This window comes from Amphibalanus amphitrite, unplaced genomic scaffold, assembly GCF_019059575.1.
Source record: "Amphibalanus amphitrite isolate SeventyFive unplaced genomic scaffold, NRLGWU_Aamphi_draft 000027F_arrow, whole genome shotgun sequence".
NCBI lineage: Eukaryota > Metazoa > Arthropoda > Thecostraca > Balanomorpha > Balanidae > Amphibalanus > Amphibalanus amphitrite.
Window position 1 is genome coordinate 76,903 of NW_024881523.1, and position 21,702 is coordinate 98,604.

The 21,702-nt window shown below is 50.5% G+C and overlaps 1 protein-coding gene across 2 annotated transcripts; it reads left to right on the forward strand.

Annotated features, from left to right (window-relative positions):
* Window positions 1–4,640: 4,640 nt before the first annotated feature.
* Window positions 4,641–20,975, forward strand: LOC122364723 (heat shock 70 kDa protein 4-like). 2 transcript variants are annotated; one of them, XM_043335389.1, is made up of 12 exons: window positions 4,641–4,764; window positions 5,699–5,830; window positions 10,820–11,141; window positions 13,812–14,045; window positions 15,098–15,660; window positions 16,574–16,701; window positions 17,327–17,646; window positions 18,005–18,157; window positions 18,506–18,697; window positions 18,959–19,120; window positions 19,494–19,613; window positions 20,221–20,975. In XM_043335389.1, the coding sequence occupies exons 2-12, from the start codon at window positions 5,724–5,726 to the stop codon at window positions 20,356–20,358; spliced, it is 2,439 nt and encodes an 812-aa protein (XP_043191324.1). In that variant the 5' UTR covers window positions 4,641–4,764; window positions 5,699–5,723; the 3' UTR covers window positions 20,359–20,975. The 2 variants fall into 2 exon arrangements, with proteins under 2 accessions (XP_043191324.1, XP_043191334.1); XM_043335399.1 differs by having other exon boundaries at window positions 18,008–18,157.
* Window positions 20,976–21,702: the final 727 nt, after the last annotated feature.

Here is a 21,702-nt window from a genome sequence, read left to right on the forward strand (position 1 = left end):
ATGTTTAGCTCCTATAATTGAGCTAACTGCTAGAGCCTCGCGGAAAAAACGAGCGCTTGCGTCGTTACGTGACGCAGCGACTGTTACCCCATTTTAAAATATCAGTGACCTCTTAGGGCAGGTCAAGGGCCCTACGGCATTGGATCGGTTTTTGGTGAAAAACTTCGCAAAAAATGGTCGCATTATCCATTGGTCATTTCGATACAATCGTGTTTCTGTTCTCAGACGCGTCGATTTATATGTTTTTTGCTTAGGTGAAGCAATTTAGGATGTTTAGGTCAATGTCATGTTAGGGCAACACGTAGAGCACTTCATGGGCCGGATAAATCCGTTATCCACGGATAAATCCGCGGACCGGATAGGATTGGATTCTAAATTTGTTAAAAAAGAACGGATATGGGCGGGCCGGATTTGGGATTTGAAGGTTGAACCCGGATCAAAACGGATCAAAATTTTAACATTCAACATTGAAGTTAAAAATTAACCTAATGTGTTAAGCGGCAGCAGAGGTTTGATTAGAGTAATAGTCATCATTTTATGACACTCACTTGTCACAAGACTTGTCTTCAAGTGGATAATGTATGCAATGTATGCATGGTTTTTGGAAGCATGATGGTCTATGAGCTGTATGGCTGTCTGGTCCCTTAGATGGAATTTGTTAGTCCAGTTTTGGGTGAAACCAGTTATTGGTGAAACGGATTATTACGGATATTTTTTGGAAGTTTGGCTGCAATACGAGCCATGGGTGGGCCGGATTCTGATATTCAAAGAAAGGCGGATAATGGGCGGATCTGGATATGACTTGCCGGATATGGGCCGGGCCGGATCCTAAAAAGCTTATCCGTGAAGTGCTCTACACAGGTCACGAAGCTGTTGAAAGGAGGACATGTTGCATAACATTTGATTCGGCAAGTCTTGCAAAGTCCATTGAAGGCTGTCCCGACCGGCTAGCTCATTTTGATCGGGAGTTATTGACGAAGCACTCCTATTGACGAGCACTCCGTCACGCAAGGTGAACAATGCAAAAGTGAAGCATTAAACCTTGCCAAGAATGTATGAAATCACGATTTCATGTGCTTGAGGTATAGTTTTAGGTCATTTCCGACGCCAAATTAACAGTTTCCATATTTTGCCATTATGCTTATATGAGACTAAGTGCATTACGGATTTGCATCATTTTATAACCGACAACCGTGCAGTCTGCAGAGGTTTACTTAAGACGTCATAGTTAAGTGACCTGACATGAAAACGTGGTTGATTTCAAATGATCCGGCTTGAATCAAATGTAAGGCATATGAAATGTCAGCCTTCTATCATCAGTGTGCTTTGAGCTACCACAAAAAAATACATGGTGGCGGCATCCACCCCCCTTTTCTAGGCCGGCGAGGGTTAAACCTCGCTTCGAATTATTGCAGATAATGATGCGACCGAAAACAAAGTATTAATCTGTGTCTAGAACGCCCGCTGAATTATGGGACAAGACCCCCAATCCTAATTTGCTAGATGGGAATAAAATACTCGGCATATGATACATATATACGGATACCCCTCGATTTGCCCTCGCGCTAAGTCAATTCTAATCATCACTGTCGCTTTTTTATCCGAGATGATGGCGCCGCTAAACGGGTTGTTTTGTTTGCTTGCTTGCGTTGAATGGTCATTACGGATTATATTGAAGGATTATGATATGCATAATAGGAATGGGGCAAGGGAGGATATGCACTGCAGTGCAGGTGTTTAATTTAGATCACAAAGGCATCATTTCCGGCATCGTACAGTCACTATCTTCCCCTCCTCTGCACTGCGGCATTGCTGCGCCCCACACACGGCGTCCTCACTCCACGGCCGGCCGCCGCCAACTGACCCACTCGCCGGGCGCCGCGACCTGACCCGTGTCACTGCCGCGGCCTGCGCAATAGAATCGGGGCTGGAATCCGGGGGTTCGGCCGGCCGGCCGCCTCTGGAGCGGGGGACTTTTTTAGTAGACCTACTGTACCTAAACGTTACTGTTTTCCGCGGCTGCCAGCAAGCCACGCGGGCCGCCACTCAGGCGAACGGTGGCTCGCGCCCTGACCTCGCCTGAGGGGCCGTGACGTCAGTGTCACCGGCCGGCGTTCAGAGCCAGCCGGCCGAGCCGCAGTCTACGCGGCGCGAGCGAGCAGTGAGGGCCGGCGGCGGGCGCGGCTGAGATAGCTGGAAGATGAAAGATAGCGCCAGTTGTCTGCGTTTGATGCGATTGTTGCTTTGACTGGTAAGTCAAAATACCATTTACGAGTAGCATTTGCAAGATTGTGCCTTGTAATATCGTGCGGTCTAGGCTAAAGTTCATTGTAGCTCTAGCCTCTAAGGTGTTGACATGTTTGATCTAGCCTGTCGCACTGTTACGGAAAGTGGTGCAGGTATTTTTGTGATTTTTTTTTCTTCATGAATTGAATGTCTGATTTTCCCTCATGTCTTCCCGCAGACGTCCTGCAACTCGTCAGCGCGCCTTGTGGCAGGCCTACTGTCGGCAATGCGGTAGCGAAGTGGCTGTCCGGAAGCTGCGACCGGAACGGGGGGTGCGCAGACCGTCTAGTCAGGTACTGCCAGCTGCCTAGGGACATCGAGGCCGCAAATGAGCCGGTGCCTAACGGTCCGCCGAGTGATCCTCCCAGCGAGGGTTAGTGAAGAAGTGAACTTCCACCAGTTCTGGCGTGCTAGCGGCTAGCGCTAGAGCCGGTAGAACCCAATGCCGTCCCACGCCCCCATGGGGGCGCCCCTGGGCCCCATGCCCCATCACCGATGCCGCCGCCGTCGTTTTTTTTTTTTTTGTAAATTGACCTGTGTGATGTATTGAAATATAAACTTCTTACATGCCTTTTTTACAAGTCTAGAGAACGGGAAGAGAGCGTCGGAATCACATTCTGAGTATGTTGCGAACACGTTGAGAGGGCGTTGCGAAAATGTTGAGGACGTTTACTCAGGGTCGCAGGGACGGCAATACGAAGTAGCGACAACGTGGTGCACACGTGATAAAAACGTCGCAGAGACGTTGCCAAAGCGTTCTATACTCCTTGTAGTCACGTTGCGGAAACGTGGTGACAACGTTCCAGAAACACTGTTGGTACGTTACAGAAAACATTTCATAACGTTGGCGGGACGTTGTAAGAACAGTTTTGGGACGTCACGGCCACGTTACAGAAACGTTGTGATGACATTCAAATGCATGGTCGGATGACGTTGTCGCGCCGTTGTCTGGAGTCTACAAAATTACGTTGTCACAACGATAAATCGGAACGTTGTGGTAACCATTTGACAACGTTTAAACGACGTTGTAACAACGGCAAATTGTTAGCTGGGAGACCGCTTCCTGGATCCGCCAGTTGTGAATAAGTCACGGTCGATACCGAGCTTCGGCGGGACCAGGCGCTGTATACGTTGTTCTTTCAAAGAAGAGGTGGACAGACACCTAGCCCCACATCCTACTGCTATGCCCGTGCTTCTGTGGGTGAAGCACTAAAGCATCACGGAATCCCACAGGACCTGCGAGTCGACGAGGTGGCCGCTTTGGCCGCCGGGTACTGCAGCTCCCTGGAGTTGCCTGGGACCGATGGCAAAACAACAGCTCCGGCGGTGCCCCTATGGGCCGTAGTAATTAGTGAATTCCTGTAATGTAGAGATCATATCCTCAATAATCTCCATTACCATTCTATATTCCTAAACAGTATGACAGAACAATTATGCTTGCCTACGTTCAGGCATTACCTCTGATGGTCATACGCCCAGTACAACATGTGTTGTCTGTCAAACAACAATCGACGACGGGATCCCTTCTCATCATCTCTTAAGCCATCGGTTGTCAATTCACCCACCCCGTTTCCCTAAAAATAGACGGTCAGATTCGGCCTTTACGACCCCTCTAGATTCGCCAGAGACGGGATCAGATCGCCGTTATTGCACCCGTCGGCCGTCTTAGTGTCTTTAATACTATATGACAGCTTCGACCACGGACGTCGGACGGGGTGATCGTTCCACGAATGTACGCACCATCCAGGCCTAGGATGCATCGAGGTTTAAAAGATTGCAGTCTGTAGATCAATCAACATAACAATGGTGGTATGCAACCACATTAAAATATCTCCCCGGCTCCCGCAACGTTCCAACGCCCCTCCGTTATGCATTCGCCTTGTGTGTCCGCCGAGCCGGCTTGCCTCCAATGACGTCATCGGCCGGCCGGCGGCGTTCAAGGTCAAACGGCTGGTGTCCTTACCTGGTATATAGGGCCTTGCAAATATTATAATAAAACGGTTCAAAACGAAAAAACCGTTCCAAAATTATACCGGAAATTTTCCGTTTTATAACCCGCACGTGAAAAATGCAAAATCAAACAAATTGTGTTCTTTTTTACTGTTGGCAATGTTCATGGAAATATTGTTCAAAATTTATCATTTCTCAAAATGAGAAAAAGTCGCTTTGGTTTCATATTCAAACAATCAGAAACAAAATTTGTTTTCGTTTAAATCAAAATTTGACAAAAAATAGACTCAAATATTTTAAAGTTGATCAATCAACTGAGAAATATCGCTAAATCGATTAAAGTGACGTCATTTGTGAATGGCTTTTCCGGCTTGCGAAGTTTCTGGAAAGATACCGAACGCGAAGTGACGCGAATGCCCGCTGCGACGAGAGCGGCGCTGGTAGGCGATAGTCGTTTATGGGCGAAGCCGGTGGTCGGTGGCCGCGTGGTGTGTGATAGTTGGATTGGTTGCTGTGGTGGAATTAAAAGTAAGTATAAGCTGCTTATGTGAAAAACTAAGCAATTCTCAATGGTTGAATATCAATATTGAAGAAAAAGAGGAAGGAGTGTGCGCTATGATCGCCTTGCTGTTAGGAGCTGTCAGCCAAGCACCCTTTTCGTTTATTCTGGCATTCATTCGTAGCTATGCGTCAATCTTTTATGTATTCTTTGCCTTTTCTTATCACATATATGCGCATTGATGGCTATGTCTCATGACTTGATATTTGATAATAAATTTGGGCTCCGAATGGTACCCGAGGGCTGTTCACGGGCCCTGTGTGCGGTCGGACCGCACACAGGCTCCAAGCTCCGCCCACTGCGTCCCTATGTCAGCCTTCCCGCTGTGGCCGGTCGGGACTGGCCACAGTGGACCGTCCACCTCACGCAGCCGTTACGTCAGAGCCCCCTACCCATCCCCTGCCCCCACGCCTGCTGGGCGCACCGCACACCGCATGCAGCAGTGTGCGGTGCCCGTGAACACCCCTCTGGGTGCGCAATGCATGGTCACATGGATAATGCAACTCCAGCTGTAATTGCTTCTGCCATACGGCTGGCAATAAGTGCCAGCGGCCCAGGTTCATTGTTTTTTCGAGTTTGTTGCAAAATTCCACCTACGCTACCATGGGATTTTTGTTGGTGCCTACTGCCTAGTTAAATCTTGCTCATTTGTATGACTGAGCATTAGGAATGTATTTGTACTGCTCACCTGTCCAGAATCTGATGGTGCTTTTCAAGAACCAATATTTGTACATTTGATCCAGATGTTGATTTTAAGTATTGTCTTCTGATCTTTGCTTGTTTTTTACTTCTCAACTTGGAAGTATAAGAAGTTTGATTGCTCAAATATGCTTAACTAAGCTTACACTTGTATAACTCTGTTTGCATGACAGGTTTGTCACTGATTTTTCTGTTCCTTAACAGGTGAACCAGCACTGATCCGGCAGAAATGTCTGTGGTTGGTTTCGACTTTGGCAATGAGTCATGCTACATAGCTGTGGCAAGAGCTGGTGGAATCGAAACAATTGCCAATGACTTCAGTCAGCGACAGACGCCGTGAGTACCTACCTGCAATTGATACTAACTGTTTTGAGTGCAAGACATGGGTGGCAATATCTGCTGAGTTGGAGATACCCAAGCATTACAAATCCACCGTCACCTTGGTCAGACTGTGACCCACACCATCTGTTGCGGCTCCAAAAGCCATGCCAGCGTTGAATTGGGAGAGCTCGGGTAGGTACGGTATTTCGATAGCAATCGACACCCACGCTTGCATAAAAAGGCAGTGTTGGCTGTCACGCCAGATGGTAAAGAAAGACATCATCGTCTTCTGGGGTATCAAGTAATAATCGCCTCACAACACGGGGCCGTGACCAGCGCCCGCAAGCTTCTACCTAACCATTTTGACATGAACCGTTTTATTCACTGCCGATCAGGGCTGCGGAGTTGGAGTCGGTCGGAGTCTACAGTTTGCCCGGAGTCAGAGCCTGATTCACCAAAATATTGATAATTGTGGAGCGAGTCAGAGCGGCAGTGGCAATATCATGACATTACGTGGCTCAAAGTTGTGATATTTTCCTGTTTGCGAGAAACTATAAGTCACGTAGTTTCAAACCTACGCCAGTACTTATTGGGTAAGGTCGGAATCGTGAAAGTTAAACCTCCGGTTGGAAAAGAAGCAGACTTACGTCATTTATATCGCTTTTAATCTTTGTGACGTCATGTAATGGACGTCATGTAATGGACGTCATCGTCATGTGACGTCATTTGTGACGTCATCAGTGATTACATAATTAGGGATACCGAGCGACAAAATCTGTTAAAACCATCTCTTCTACGGCCTATAATCGTTCCTTGGCATCATTCAAAATGGAAAAAAGACTATGTAAAGAAGCGGGAAGGTCATTCGACAGACTCCTAACCCGCGCACGGAGGGGGGAGGACGGATATCCCCCCCCCCCGAGGTTTTCGTTTATAGCGCAAAAACCGCGGCGTGTAGAGCCGCGAAATTTGACACGACTATTCCCACATCAATTTTACACATTTTGTGCAAACTGCAAGTTTAAACCTCCTACCTTTCAAGGTCAAGTTGTCAGGTCACTTCGAACGACCCGACCTCAAAATCACTTTTTGCAACTTTGTCACCGTGTCAGAGCTACAGTAGATTACGGAGTTCTTTGAAAGTTGCAGGATATAATGAGGTCATTGGTATCTACAATTTGTACCTCTCGGAATTTTGATACGATGACCTAAGGTCAGGTCAATTTCTTGGCCCCCTTGACCTTGACCTTCTTGACATTATAAGTCAGGTGAGGGAAAATAAACTGCCTGATTTTTTTTTACTAAAACGCGTCGGAATAGCCTGATATACCATGAATTACTTCATATGCGATCCTTTTTTTTGCTCTTGGGCAGCTGTAAGGTCATGTGAGTTGTGACGTCATCAAAGGTCACAAAGTTTTTTTTTTGCGAATAGCTCCTTACAGAAACGAGATACAGTCGCGCAGATGGTCTCATTGTGTTCAGTTGTTCAAGACGCATCGAGTGATATTCACGATGACCTTGAGGTCACGTAACATCAGGTCAACCTTTGATCTTGACCTTCCGAGGTCAGCATATATATGTTTGAATGTGGATCGACGAGAGGATCACGATGATGCTATTAGTATGGTTCTAGCTTAGCTGCTTCGAAAGCTATTCGACAAAAACTGTCTTCATTTAGTACGATCTTCATTTATCTCTTCATTTATCTCTTCATTTATCTCTTCATTTATCTCTTCATTTAGTACGATCCGCCGACCATCACCAGGACATACCAATGGTATTTGTGATGTTTTTCTATGAATACAAATGAATACAAAATGAATGAATTCATAGCTAGCGCCGCTATTTACCTTTTTGACCCCTGTGACGTCATTTTTGACCTGACCTGAAAATGACCTCAGTAAAAATTATCAGGGTTTGGTGTTAGCTTAATTTTTCAAATAAACTAACATAAACTGTTCAGTAGTAATAAATGGACAAGTATTGCGTCGAGAGTACATGAACCTCCAGGCTCCACGAATCAAACAATTAAAACAGTTACATTAAAGGCGTACCGGTTTCGTCTATTAGACTTCTTCAGCTTCTTCAGTTTCATACAACGGCGCTGAAGAAGTCTAATAGACGAAACCGGTACGCCTTTAATGTAACTGTTTTAATTGTTTGATTCGTGGAGCCTGGAGGTTCATGTACTCTCGATGCAATAAACTGTTCACGAACAAATGTGTTCGCGAACAAGTAACTCATCGGTCAAATTTTGGTAAACAAACGTGCGCGGTTTAAAATTGCTTCAATTGCTCAGAATTCCGTCATGTTTTGATATTCGGAATGGAATTTCTCGCTAGTATCGCTAACAGATGCGATTTACTACCCACCAACTAATCACCGTTGTAAAGGATTCCGCATTGTGATGTTTGCCCGATTATATTTTTGTTGTGCTCGTTAGTCGTGTTGTTATTATTTTTCATTTCTCGAAATATGTTCATTCCATTAGAATGTATTCGGGCTTCGGCATCATTCGGCAATCTTTCCTAGCCTAGCACGATTGACACAGGTGGTTTGTTACCCCTCCCCCCCCATAACCGCTCCGGTTGTTTTTAAATAGAAAAACCCAATTCTAACGAATAGTGTTTGTCTAATGAAACAACAACCTGCGGTTACTCAGTAAGCCGCGAACTACGCTGAGTTGTTGTCCCTGTACTGTACACACACTGTTCCGGCCGACGGCCCAGCGTGTGTCGAACGGTTGGCGGCGTGCCGGCTTCTGCTGCTGACCGGCAAACAGGTGACGGCATATACCAGCGGCTCCGCTGACGGGCCCGACAACTGGCGAAGGCCCCCTCCCCACCCCATACAAAGATCAAAGACAATAGGTATTTGTCTTGCAGATTTGGGGCAGGGACTACTGATAATTGCACGCGAAAGAAGTTGGATTGCCAGTGTCCAATCGAGAGGCCTTGTCTTTATGTATGGAATAAGACAGCACGGTTATGGTGTCCTAAACTGGTAGTGTACCTATACTGTATGTATATGCACTTTATGCGGTGACGAGATGTGCGTTTCTGGGCATTATAAACTCTACAAAGGTGTTGTGTCAAGTTGCGTAAGTTGGCCGACTGGCGGCACTGGGCGGCCGGTGCAGGCCGTAGGGGCGTACCGGGGTATTTGGGTGTCGCTTCCCGGTTGGCGCGGCGCTGGATGACGCATCGCCGCCCGGTCGGAAGGCGGCGCGGCGGAGGGGCGCGCTCGCGGCGAGTGGGAGGGCGCCGCCGCCGCCGCCGCCGCCGCCGCCGCCGCGCCGCCGGCCGGCGAGTGGCCACCTTGGGCAGACAGAGACCCGTTCCGCCGACCTATGACGACACACCGAGGCGTGACGACACCGGCGGCCCCACAACTGCCCACCTGGCGCTTATATGGGCATACGCTCAGCTGGCGGGGTTTGGGGCGCTATGACGTCATCCCAGGGCGGACTGTGACGTGTATGGACAGACATGGGTGGTCGGAAGTGCAGGGTTGCCGTGGTCGAAGGTCACGATCCTATCTTGTCGGGTCGATGGGGATGGTGTTCCCACGGCTGAAAAGTATTGCGGCCCGACTCCACCAGGCCTCGCCGATGGGCGTGGCATTTTTCCGACGCTGGCGTATCTCGCTATAACGGGTGATAACGCCTCGGCTGGTCGCCGGACACATGCGTCACCCGGGACCACCGCTGGCCGCGGGACGAGCCCTCAGCTGTGGCGGCCCGCCGCGCCGGCCGGCTGGGCACGACTGGACGGTCGGCTCAGCGCCGACCTTGCCGAGGCGGTTGGCCATAAACGGCTCTACCGGCAGCGTACGGCGGATCTGATACCAAATTAGGTACAGCTCGTGTGTAGGGTGATTTATACAGACAGTATCACTCGTGTAATTTGTGGTAATATATGTTTGATTTCCGGATTATTTCGTGTTCCCAAGAACATCGATAAAAGTCGATATTCCATTTTACTATTTCTAATGGCGTCATGTGGCTGTTGGTGCTTATTCATCACGTTCGCTTTAGATAGGGAGACTTGGGGAGACTGAATAGAATGGTGCCTTTGCCCAACATGCGTCAATATTCCAACATACACGGTGAGTGAAGAGTCGCGCCGCTGGGGGGGGGGGGGGGGGGGGGTGATAGACGTCATAAGCGTGGCATCCGATTTGTATCGTTCCGGTAATAATCGATTGGATAAATAGATGGGCTGAGTTCCTAATGGCATTGGCTACCTTACATTTAGGGACAAAAATAGTCGATTATGACAAGGTCACGGAAAGAAACATATATTTTGTAGCGTTGTATTTCACATTTCGCGGAGATTCAGTCTACACTCTACACTCTTCAGCAATCGTTGGTGTTATCGTCTGACTGCGAAACAATGGCGAGGAATTTACGCAGCTTTCCAAATCTCGAACTAAACGTGACGGTTTCATTGACACATTGCTTATTTGATCCTCTCATCAAAAATGATCATGATGCACCGGTGAAATGCCCCACCGTGCGCCCTTCTCTGTCCCGTTAGGGCGTCGTTTGTCCAGTCGGGTCCCTCTGACGCGTGCTAACGCCGGATAGTCACGGGCGAATGACGCTTTGTAGATGGACCCTATTGTTTACAATACGAGTCCATCGGACGTCCCCTCGATCCACTCACACATTCATAAACACACGAGCGAGCATATCGATTCTCGGGAATGAGGCGGGATGGTGAAGTCCATTGTCTGTAGAATTCGGCGCTGGAAATGAAACTCAATTGAATGGATTCATAATTTAGCTGTATTTAGATGCAGGTATTTATCTGTATTTAGGTACTACAGGCATTTAGAGTTGATTTGATGATTCGTTGATCTAGTAGGTAACGCGACCTCAGCCGGGAGAGGCGGTAGCCAAGATCGGTTGCGCTCCCTGGCATTTTTCTTATCCTTCTTCAAATATATGCTTCACACACTGATTGTCAACTGACCCGTAACTACCGGTGTTCTCGGCAGGTCATGCGTGGCGTTCGGTCCCAAGAACCGTCTGCTGGGCGTCGCCGCCAAGAACCAGCAAGTCACCAACCTGAAGAACACAGTGGTCAACTTCAAGCGTCTGATGGGCCGCAAGTACCGCGACCCGCACGTGACTCGGGTGCTCGCCGACCTGCCCAACACGTTTGTGGAAACGGAGGACGGCGGGGTGGGTGTCAAAGTGCAGTACATGGGTGAGGACGCAGTCTTCCGGCCCGAGCAGCTCACCGCCATGCTCTTCACCAAACTCAAGGAGACGGCAGAGGCGGCGCTCAAGATCAAAGTCGTCGATGTCGTCATCTCGGTGAGTGCTGCTTATTTGATAAATCGCCAATTCATTTTACTGTTTTATTAAGAGTGATTTTGATTAGTTATGTCATCGTAAAGTGTAGTTAAAGGAGTCCCAACTTAAACGACTTAAACAAACTGGTTCAAACGATTGCTTGTTACAGCCTAGGTCCTGCTTGGAGCACCTGTGTACCGTGTTTTACTCTATACGGATTGTGTAAATTACCGTCATACTGCCCACTCGTGCTGTCGTGTAACGTGTCACTCCCTCGCCCACCCATATTATGTGGCCTGTCGCACCTGTTAACCCCACTGCCGCCCGTGTCTAGTTAGCTCCTACTTTTTGCACGCACTACCCCGTCCCACGGCTGCCCACTCGATTCACGCGCCTTATCCGCTCCACCCGGGTTCACCGCCGCGTCTCGCACCCGCTGAGCTGTTGCGCCGGTGCCTGCGCTCCGTGGGAGGACGGGGCTGCAGGTGCAGAGTTGGATCTCACAGACAAACACCGTCTCCGTCTCCGGCTCGGAGTACAGCCCACAGTCATTGTAGGCGTCGGTGTTACGATGGCGGATGCAGTATTCCGTGTTATGACTGCAGTGACTGAATGAAATGTGATGATGAAATCACCGATAAGACAAACTTAGCACGGCCAACAAACTGTGTCACAATCGGCACACTGCAGTGTTTCATTTTTCAGCCTTTTTGGTGGCAAATCACACCTAATGGGGAAAATATTTTCATCCCTAAAATATGAATGACCGACTTTACTTCATCTCTGAAAAGAGTTTCATGTATTCCCAACAGCCAGTTCAATTGTCACTTGACAGTTGATGCACCCACATCCTTTTGTTCCACAGCCTGTCAAGATCGTGACATGAAATCCTGGTTTATCAGTTAGCATAAAAATTGGCATTACACCATTTCACAAAAATACTGCAGTTATTTTCTTTCTTTTTTCTCATCCTAGGATTTTTTTTTCTTCATCGGCACACCCAACCAATATTCAATTTTAGAACACTGGCACAGCGTAAGTAAGCATGAACTCAGTAAGCATGAAAATCACTAAAATCAAGCCCTCGGCTTCTTATTGTTACTGCCTTTTGGCCAGCATTGTTATGCTAGGTACACTCGGGGGCAGATTGATGTTCCACCACTCCCTACCCATCGGGCTCCCATGGCTCAGCAGTGGCTGCTGCCAGTGTTGCTGAGCCGTGGGAGCCCGATGGGTAGAGAGTGGTGGAATATCAATCTGCCCCCGAGTGTACCTGCTAGTTATCTTTGCTCCATGAGCCATGAGCCCCGAAGACCTTGAATCCCCCAACCCTTTTATCCGTAACGTAAGTGCCCGCCACCGGTTGGGTGACTACTGACCATGGGTTAGGCAGGCAAGAGCCCTTGGTGGTTAGTGTAAGGGCGATAACGCTCCAGCCCGGTGGCTCGTATAGAGGGGACACCATCTACCAGACGGACATACCCGCTGTGGCGATTGTGGACTGTCCTGATATGTATCGTCCTGGCTGATGGTAGAGTGCCGGCGAACTGCACAATGACTCGGCACTGGTACTGCATGATGCACGCTGCCCCAAAGGCGGCGGAACGGGGAGGGCACCGGGGCACCGTGCCCCCCTTTGATTTTGGCATTTTAACATTAGCCCTATGGGCGTTGCATGGAAAGAATGGGACCAAAAGTCGGCAGTGCCCCGTCGGCAGTGCCCCCCCCTAATTGAAGGTGTTCCGCCGCAACTGCGCTGCCCCTCGCTTCTGATAGGACCTAATCTAGCCTAACCTAACCCACTATCTCACGGAACAGTTTCGTTGTTCCTTATGCGTCGCTACTCAAAGAACTATTCGACCGCGAATAGATCGGCACACATGATTTAGTGAAAAGTAAAACAAGTGCGCCATGTTTCTTGTATAAAAGATAAGAAACAATGGAGCAGGCTTAGACGAAATTAAAGACACCGTGTGCGCTGGCTCCAGCAACCGCAGTTGTTTGGTGTGTTTTTCGCTAACGTAATTTTTCCAAACATTTATAGAGTGGCCTTTCATGCCTAGGGCGACCGGGCGTTGATTTTGACTAACGTTCATGCTACTTACTGTATGCCGTATTGCTTACGATGATACGTGGGTGCAATGTACATCGTGCAATGTGCATCCACTCTGTTCTATCGCCTATCGTGGCCTCTTGCCCCCTCCCCGGTCCCCCTCCTGCCCCCCTTCATCCGTTATGTGACGTGGGAGACGGGAGTCCCCTTCAACTCGGTCGCGGCTGAAGCGTCCAGCGACTAGCTGTGGAGCCTCACTATATATAGATTGTTTCCCAACGAGGCCCAGGAAGTGGTGACGGGACATCACAAACTTGTAACGCTCCTTATCCATTGCAAACTTGGTAACGCTCCTTAGATTCCGCCTTCCTTTGAGAGCCGATGAGTGATAACTTCAAATGTCTGGGCGTCCCGAGACACAAGTTATCGTTATCCTACATCTTGTGGCCCGCAAGTGCTTCTCCAACGAATCTCCAGCGTTTGTCCCGCACCTCTGGCCCCTTTGTAATGGCCCTCTTTGTTATACACGCGTCCGGCGTTTGTATTTTCCCGTAGACCGCTGATGTGCTGATGTGCGCCTCGTGGCGCTCCTGCCTCCGTCCGGTGCCTGACATCTCCTGTCCCTTTTCTGCCTCCAGGTGCCCTGTTTCTTCACGGACGCCGAGCGGCGCGCTCTGCTGGACGCCGCCCAGATGGCCGGCCTGAACGTGCTGCGGCTGATGAACGAGACCACGGCCACCGCTCTGGCGTACGGCATCTACAAGCAGGACCTGCCCGCCGCCGAGGAGCCGCCCCGTAACGTCGTGTTCGTCGACTGCGGCCAGTCGGCCGTCCAGGCGGCCATCTGCGCGTTCAACAAGGGCAAACTCAAGGTGGGTGGACGCGCGGGTCCATGTCAGGGAGGTCCACAACCGCAGCGCATACACAGCTGCTGTTCGGGATATCCCTGAAATGGGATGGTCGATGGATGGCTCACCAGTCTGTCAGGCAAAGGACTTTTTCCCTCGCATTGAATGTTTACGGAATGAGCTGTCCGGCAACAGCTACAGATAAAATTATTATCATTTCCGTTCCGCACGTCTGGTATCGGGCCCTGTGGTTGCTGCGGCTCTGGATCTCTGACACCGTGTTGAGTTGGGTCGTGTTTGGCACCTGGGACGATCCCAGTGTTTCCGCTGGGTTCACCACCGGGCCCCGTGTATTGAAACTATCAGACGGCTGGCTGGCGCACGCCCAGCAACAAACAAGGCAAACAAACGTTAGCTCTGCTGGCTCTGCGCTCTGCATGGGGACACGATATGCAGCACAGGAGCTAAATGTTATCGGAATCCTCTTGATAAGGGATATAAATTAATATTTTCAACTGCTATACCGACCCCACTGAGGGGCTACTTATATTTCGTTTGCTGCTATGCTCATAAGTTTGCCAGTATTTCGGTTACGGTCTCCCGGGTTTCAAGGACGCCAGGACAGCAGGGTGCAGATCAAAAGCAGGGCTTGTCGACCCTAAATCAGTACTTGCCTTAACCCAGTCTGTTTATGGATGGTTCATTTTCATTAAAGATGAATTTACTAAACATATCTGCTTTTATTTATTTTATCTTGCGTCCTGGTTGAGTGAACGGTGGAACTGATTAATGCTTGCTTTCAGGGATATCGTGGTCGCGTTTTGCTGATCTTTGTAATTGATTTTAGTAATCCCATGATCGCTTACAGGGTAGCTTATGTGTCAAAGTGGTAAAACCCCTCTTACCCTTTGCACCTTTGCACTCCCCTTTGCACCCCTTCCCTTTGCCTTTTCACCCCTTTGCACTTATGGCTGTGATAGCCCATGTCTTCACTGCCGCCACCCACGCCCAGCGGACGTAGCGTATCTTGAACGCCCTCCTTCCCCGCTGACGGTGTTCTGCGTGCTGTCGGGCAGGTCCTCTCCACCTCCTGGGACACGACGGCCGGCGGTGCCGAGTTCGACCGGCTGCTCACCGACCACTTTGTGGCCGAGTTCCGCACAAAGTACCGCGTCGACGCCGAGAAGAACGCCCGCGCCCGCCTCCGCCTCGCCACCGAGTGCGCCAAGCTGAAGAAGCAGATGTCGGCCAACTCGACCCGGCTGCCGATCAACATCGAGTGCTTCATGGAGGACAAGGACGTATCCGGCTACATGGAGCGGGCCACCTTCGAGGAGATGGCGGCGCCGCTGCTGACGGCGGTCGGCGCCGCGCTGCGACGCTGTCTGGAGAACTCCGGCCTGGCCACCTCCGACATATACGCCGTGGAGATTGTGGGCGGCGGCAGTCGCGTGCCGGCCATCAAGGGTCTCATCGAGCAGGTGTTCGGCCACAGTCCGAGCACCACGCTGAACCAGGACGAGGCGGTGGCGCGCGGCTGCGCGCTCCAGTGCGCCATGCTGTCGCCCACGTTCAAAGTGCGCGAGTTCTCCGTGACCGACCTGCAGCCCTACCCGATCCGGCTTCTCTGGGAGACCGGGTGAGTGTGTGGGGGGAGGGGGCTGGGGGACGATCCGGGATACCGGCTGAGTGTGAAGATGACCTGCGCCGGGAAGATATGTACCCCTTTCCCCACAACTGTCACAGCTACCTACCTCCTGTAGAATGGTTGCCGGATGGGTGTTTGGACGAGTGGTGTTATTTAGCCTTAATATTTCATGTCTAAAGTAACACACCACTTCAATCGATTTGTATCCATTCAAATGGCATCACTCTTCAGAATGCATTTCCAGGTATGGTGCTTCAGTGTTACATAAGAGAATGCGAGTAATTGCCAATCAATCCCATGAGACAAAAATGATGATCGCCTTAGCGGTCAGTGGCGGATTGTTCAATTATCGTGCCGGTCCCGGTTCTCAGTTGGTTAGAGCGTTGGACTCCGCGTGGTGAGAGCACGCGTTCCCGGTTATGACAGTCCGGGTTCGAAGCGCGACGGGCGCTCGATGTTTATGGGCCTCCTGACAGGTATGGCTGCGGTTGGTGGCAGGCCGTAGCCAGGCGAAGTCAGCGAGGGGACCGGCCGTGCGCGGCTTTGTGCGCACGTTAAACTTTGGACTCTAAATTCTGCCATAGAATCGGAATTGCGCGATCGGAGGGTAGAGGGCAGGGTCATCGCAACAAGCTTCGCTTAGCGGTGGCTCTGTCCTTGTGAATCCTTCCCATCAAAAGGTTCGGACTAAATTTATAAAAAAAAAATCGTAAAAGCTAAACGAAACTCAGACTATGTAAATATGTTATAGACTGCTTTAGTGTGGTATGAATGCTAATAGGTAATGCTTGTTTACTATTGTTCGAAGTAGCTTATATAGTTGTGCTATTTATCATGCTTTCTCGTGCATGCTTCACTTATTTGATCCAAACTCTGACCTGAGACCTTGTCTGTGTGTTTTCAGCGACATGGAGATTTTCCCTAGGAATCATGAGGTGCCCTTCTCTAAGATGTTGACGTTTCATCAAGTAGAGCCATTCACGATAACCTGTAAATACAGTGGAGACATTCCATACCCCGACCCCTTCATAGGTGAGTAGCTGGCAGCGACACCGGTCAGTCAGCGTCGTGGTGTTTTAGGAGCCGTCACAACAAAACGCTTTTGGGTCTTGGGATAACGCTTTTATGTTGTTCTTTTGACGGTTTATTTGATAGTGCTTACTTCATTGAGACTGATAGATCTCAGCTTTGATTACGAAGGATGAAATGATGGAGATCGTGAAAGATCAGATCTTGTGATGTATTGTATTCAATTGCATATTGTGACTCATTTTACAGTCACATATTTGTACACTAACACATGTACAATAGGTCATGTGTTAGTGTGTATTTGATTGGTTGTGGTTGGGTCATCGGTGAAAAGGGTCTTCAGATTACAAGGCAATAAATAAATATGTTATGTCGTTAGAATGGGCGCCGATTACCGCTGTAGTCCGGGCGCCCAAAAACCCCAATTCATCATCATCATCATCATCATTGCTGTACGGCTAGTTTTCTGTCTAATATTATCTGAAAATCTCAACATTTTACTCCGAATTGGACCATCATTGTTGAGGATTCTTTTTACTGGATGATGAGTCTGTCCATCATGGTGCCATGTATCATTTCTCTATCGCATTGTGTGTCCCTGCCATAACGACCGCTGCGTCGCCGCCAGGATCGTTCACGGTACAGAACGTCACGCCCGGCGCCGACGGCGAGTCACAGAAGGTCAAAGTGAAGGTGCGCATCAACATCCACGGCGTGTTCACGGTGGCGTCTGCCACGCTGCTGGAGCGGGTGGAGGAGGCGCCCGCGCCCGCCGGGGACGCTACCACCACGCCGATGGAGACGGACCCGGCCGCGGCGCCGGCCGCCGAGCAGGGCGGTCCGGCCGCGGACGGTACTGCTGACGGTGACCGGGACACGTCTCCGCCGAGCGACGCCGCCATGGAGACAGACGCCGCCAAACCGGAGACGCCCGCCGACAGCAAGGAGGTGAGGGCTGTGTGGGTGACAGTAATTCGAGTGGGCGAGCAGCTGGGTGGGTTATTGGGTTGGTGGCATTGTCGGCTCACTACCTATGACTTGATCCGGAGCTGCAAATGCTAGGATGGTTGTTACCGGCTGGTGTTCGGAGGGCTTATGCCATCCTTTAGGTGTTATGTGGTTGACTTTTCGTCCGCTGATGTCTCATGCGCTTGTGGTGCTGCTTGCAGACTGCCTGACCCAACGTACCTAATTATGTTTGTAAAATTTATGTTTAACGGTGCCCTTAAAAAAAGCTTGACGACCCGTCGTTGTCTGACGCGCCTTGTGACGCTGCTGACCCACCGCGTGATGCCCTTCCCGGCAGCAGGGCGACGTGAAGAAGGACAAGGTGAAGGTGCGGAAGACGGAGCTGCCCGTCGAGACGGTGGTGCCCGGCATGTCGCCGCGCGAGGTCGGCAGCCTCACCGAGAAGGAGGGCCAGATGATCGCCTCCGACAAACAGGAAAAGGACCGACAGGCGAGTGGACGGGCGTCTCGGGCTGCAGTGGGTTTTATCATTGCTTGTTGCCAATATTGATCGCTTTCGTACAATCCCGCTAAGGACAACTGCAGCTGAAAAGTCTGGCTCTGAAAAGAGATGTTATTTTTAAATTAAAATGTAGAGGAACATTTCTTAACATTGACGTCGATATTTATTTGAAAATGTAAAAACCAATTATTCTTGCTTCCTCTATCAGTTTTTCTGTTCAGTCATTCCTTCCTTTCAACTAATGTGATTCGTGACACATTGTGTTACGGTCTATCGCTGTGATCAGGCGCCTGCCCTGTGTGGCCGGGATATATAACCGCTATCTGTACCGAACAGGACTCGAAGAACGCCGTGGAGGAGTACGTGTACGACCTGCGGAGTCGACTCCAGGACGACCTGGCCGAATTTGAGCGCGACGAGGTGAAGACTTCCATCAACGCCGAGCTGGACACGACGGAGAACTGGCTGTACGAGGAGGGAGAGGAGTGCCTGAAACATGTCTACATCGACCGGCTGGCGGACCTGAAGGTGGGTTCTGTGGTGGTGGAAGGGTGGCGCTGGTGTCGAACCCGGGGCGCTGACGATCGGGAAGGGCGAGGGGATGTGAACGGTCGCGCTGTGTTGTTGGTGGTAGAGACTTGGATGCGGAAGGCGTGGTAAGGTGTTGATTTTTCATCCGTCTGGGTGGTGATGTAAGTCCGACTAGAGTGTGAATTATATCACTTTGTCCATCTTGAGTCTGTCTTGTGCGCGTATCGTTTTTCCTAACCGCGCCGTCTCCACCTACAGAAACTGGGCGAGCCGATCAAGAACCGTCTGCGTGAGTTTGGCGAGCGGCCCGGCGCTTTGGAGGCCCTGAGCGCCTCGATCCAGCAGTGTGACAAGGCGGTGAACGCATACCGTGCCGACGACCAGCGCTACGCCCACCTGGACACCGCCGAGATCGAAAAGGTACGGCACGCTCGACCCTGAGACAGCCTGTTTGACTAGGGCCACCGTGGTCGCCCGGCCGATGGACTACGGTGGTATCTGTTTTATTAGTGACTGCGGAACTGCATCTGCGGAGCTACTGCATCAGAAATGTGTGCTTTGATGGTGTGTTTCTATCGGTTATCAGTGTAGACCAAATGAATGTCCGTAGATGATTTATTTTTTGTTGATGTTATTTCGTCGAGTCTTTACGTTTTTGAAGTCCGTATGCTCTGTTGAATTTGACAGACGATACATACGTTAGTTACGTGTGTACCGAGATAGCTTCGTCACTTTCCGCGTGTGCTCTCTATGGTGTCTGCTCAACTAGCCGGCTCTCTGCCTTCTTGTGCAGGTGGAGAAGCACCTCACTGAGAAGAGGCAGTGGCTGGACAAGAACCTGGGCACCCTCTGCAACCTGGCCAAGACGCAGGACCCGCCCACCAGCGCTCAGCAGATCTGGGCAGAGAAACAGGTACGTACGTCCGCCGTCCCTGCCGTTAGCTCAGTCGTCCGCCCTGTCCGACACAGCCGGTCCAGCCTTTCTCCGGGTGCTCGGCATATGCTTCATTCAGAAAACCGGACCAATCGTATCGCTTCATTTTCTCACCACGTGTTTTAGGTATAATTTATTCAACACAAGTTTCAAAGTTCGGATTTTCGCTCCGGATTGAGGATGGGTAGGTCTTCCGCAGCGAAATCAATACGTTCGACCCGAATAGAAAGTAGCTCGGGTTGTTCAGTATCTGCCTGAGAGGCAGCTGATCAGACTTGTAGCCTCTATCGGTTGACTGTTGCATGGACGGTGGCGCCGTCTGGTTAGTACGTAGCACGTGCCCCAAACGGCACCTACTTTCCGTGTATGTAGATTCATAGAGAGAACATAATATGCAGTATTTTGCGGAGAAAGTTTTATTTCCGATATCATTTATCCGCATCACTCCTCATTGGCCCCTTTTACGGGTAAGACATCTATATTGGAATGTCTAGGGCTGTCTTTTGGCACGGGTAACGGTGTGGTGACCAGGTATGTGCTTGCTCTTTTTACATCGGACTTAACCGTCGTACCGCTCGTGTTTCAGGCGTTCGAGAACCTGGTGAACCCGATCCTGAACAAGCCCAAGCCCAAGCCGCCGAAGGTGGAGGAGCCGCCGGCGGCTGACAAGCCTGAGGAGAAACCCGCCGAGAAGCCTGCGGACGCCAACATGGATGTCGAATAGCGCGCGCCCCCGCCCGTCCGCACGCCCCCCGGGGCACAGACACATCGCCACTCGCTAGCGTAATGGGAGTCCGGGACGCGGTCCGGCAGTCCGGAAAGTGGACTGACAGGGGTCCGGGAGACTGGGCGCGGACTGATATGGCTCAGGCATCGTCTGACGGCAGTTTGGGAGTCCGGGCACCGCGGACAGTGGTTCGTGAATCGTGATTCCGGATACCGGCTGACGCGGGCCAGGAGTCCGGACTTCGCCTGACAGCGTTCCGGGGGTCCGGGAGCTGTCTGGCAGCGGTCCGGGATTCCGGATACCGTCTGTCAGCAGTCCGGGATTCCGGACAGGGACCTGTGACCGCGGACAGTGCCGCCGACTGGCAGGCGAGTGACCGGAGCTATTTATTGGACGGTGGCAGGCCGACGGGTTTGGCCTCTTCTAACTGGACTGTCGCGTTTCGTCATCAGTGACTTGCGTTGCGATCCCGGAAGGTTGTTATGTTCTGCTACGTAGCTGCATAACGCCGCCTCCTCCGAATTTAGTCATCCTGTTACGTTTTGTAACCGGGCGTCGTCCGCCATAATTTTCGGATTTCTGTAACATTGCATTCAATATACGTCAAATATAGATGTCTATTGTTTGTTGGGAGTTGGTCCTACCCTGACCGTGCATCGTGCTGTGAGAGGAGAGACACACTGAGGGCGGGAAGAGATTTCGATCAAAAGCTACGATAACGAATCTTGCAGGCAATTTAAAACCTGCAGGTTCCCTGCGGCAATTAATTTGAAGTTTGACCTGAACTACCCAAGGCCGGTGTGCCGTTCGTGAGAGGGGAGTGAACATTGAAAGTTAATAATTTGGCTCGGCGTTGATATTTTTTCAGAAACCCGCATTGGCAACGTTATTTACTCAAGTTTGACCCGACGTCCCGTATCAGACACATTTGTGGTCGGAATACCTCGAATCTGATTTTGACATTTGATTCGAAGGTCTAGGATTTGTGCTAGCCTGCTAGCGGTGCAGAGAAATGTGGAGCGTTAAAAGGTTGATCCGCCCTTCCTGTCTTGCAGCCCCCCCCCCCCCCCGAGGCCCTGACCTTGATTGAACTGTTTCACTCGGCCTGGGTTCAGCCGTCAGCGCAGACACAACATTCCTCGCTATAATGCGGTCTCGCGTCATTTAATCACAGACTCATTAGTTGAGGCTTGCATGAGCTTGGTCAGCATCGGCATGCTAAGTTTATTTGCACACGACAGGCATTCACACTTGGATAAATGTTGAGCGGTACATTTAACATGAAGCATGTTGCATATTTACGTAATGATTCCCACCGCTCTGGACGGCGGCTGAAGACAG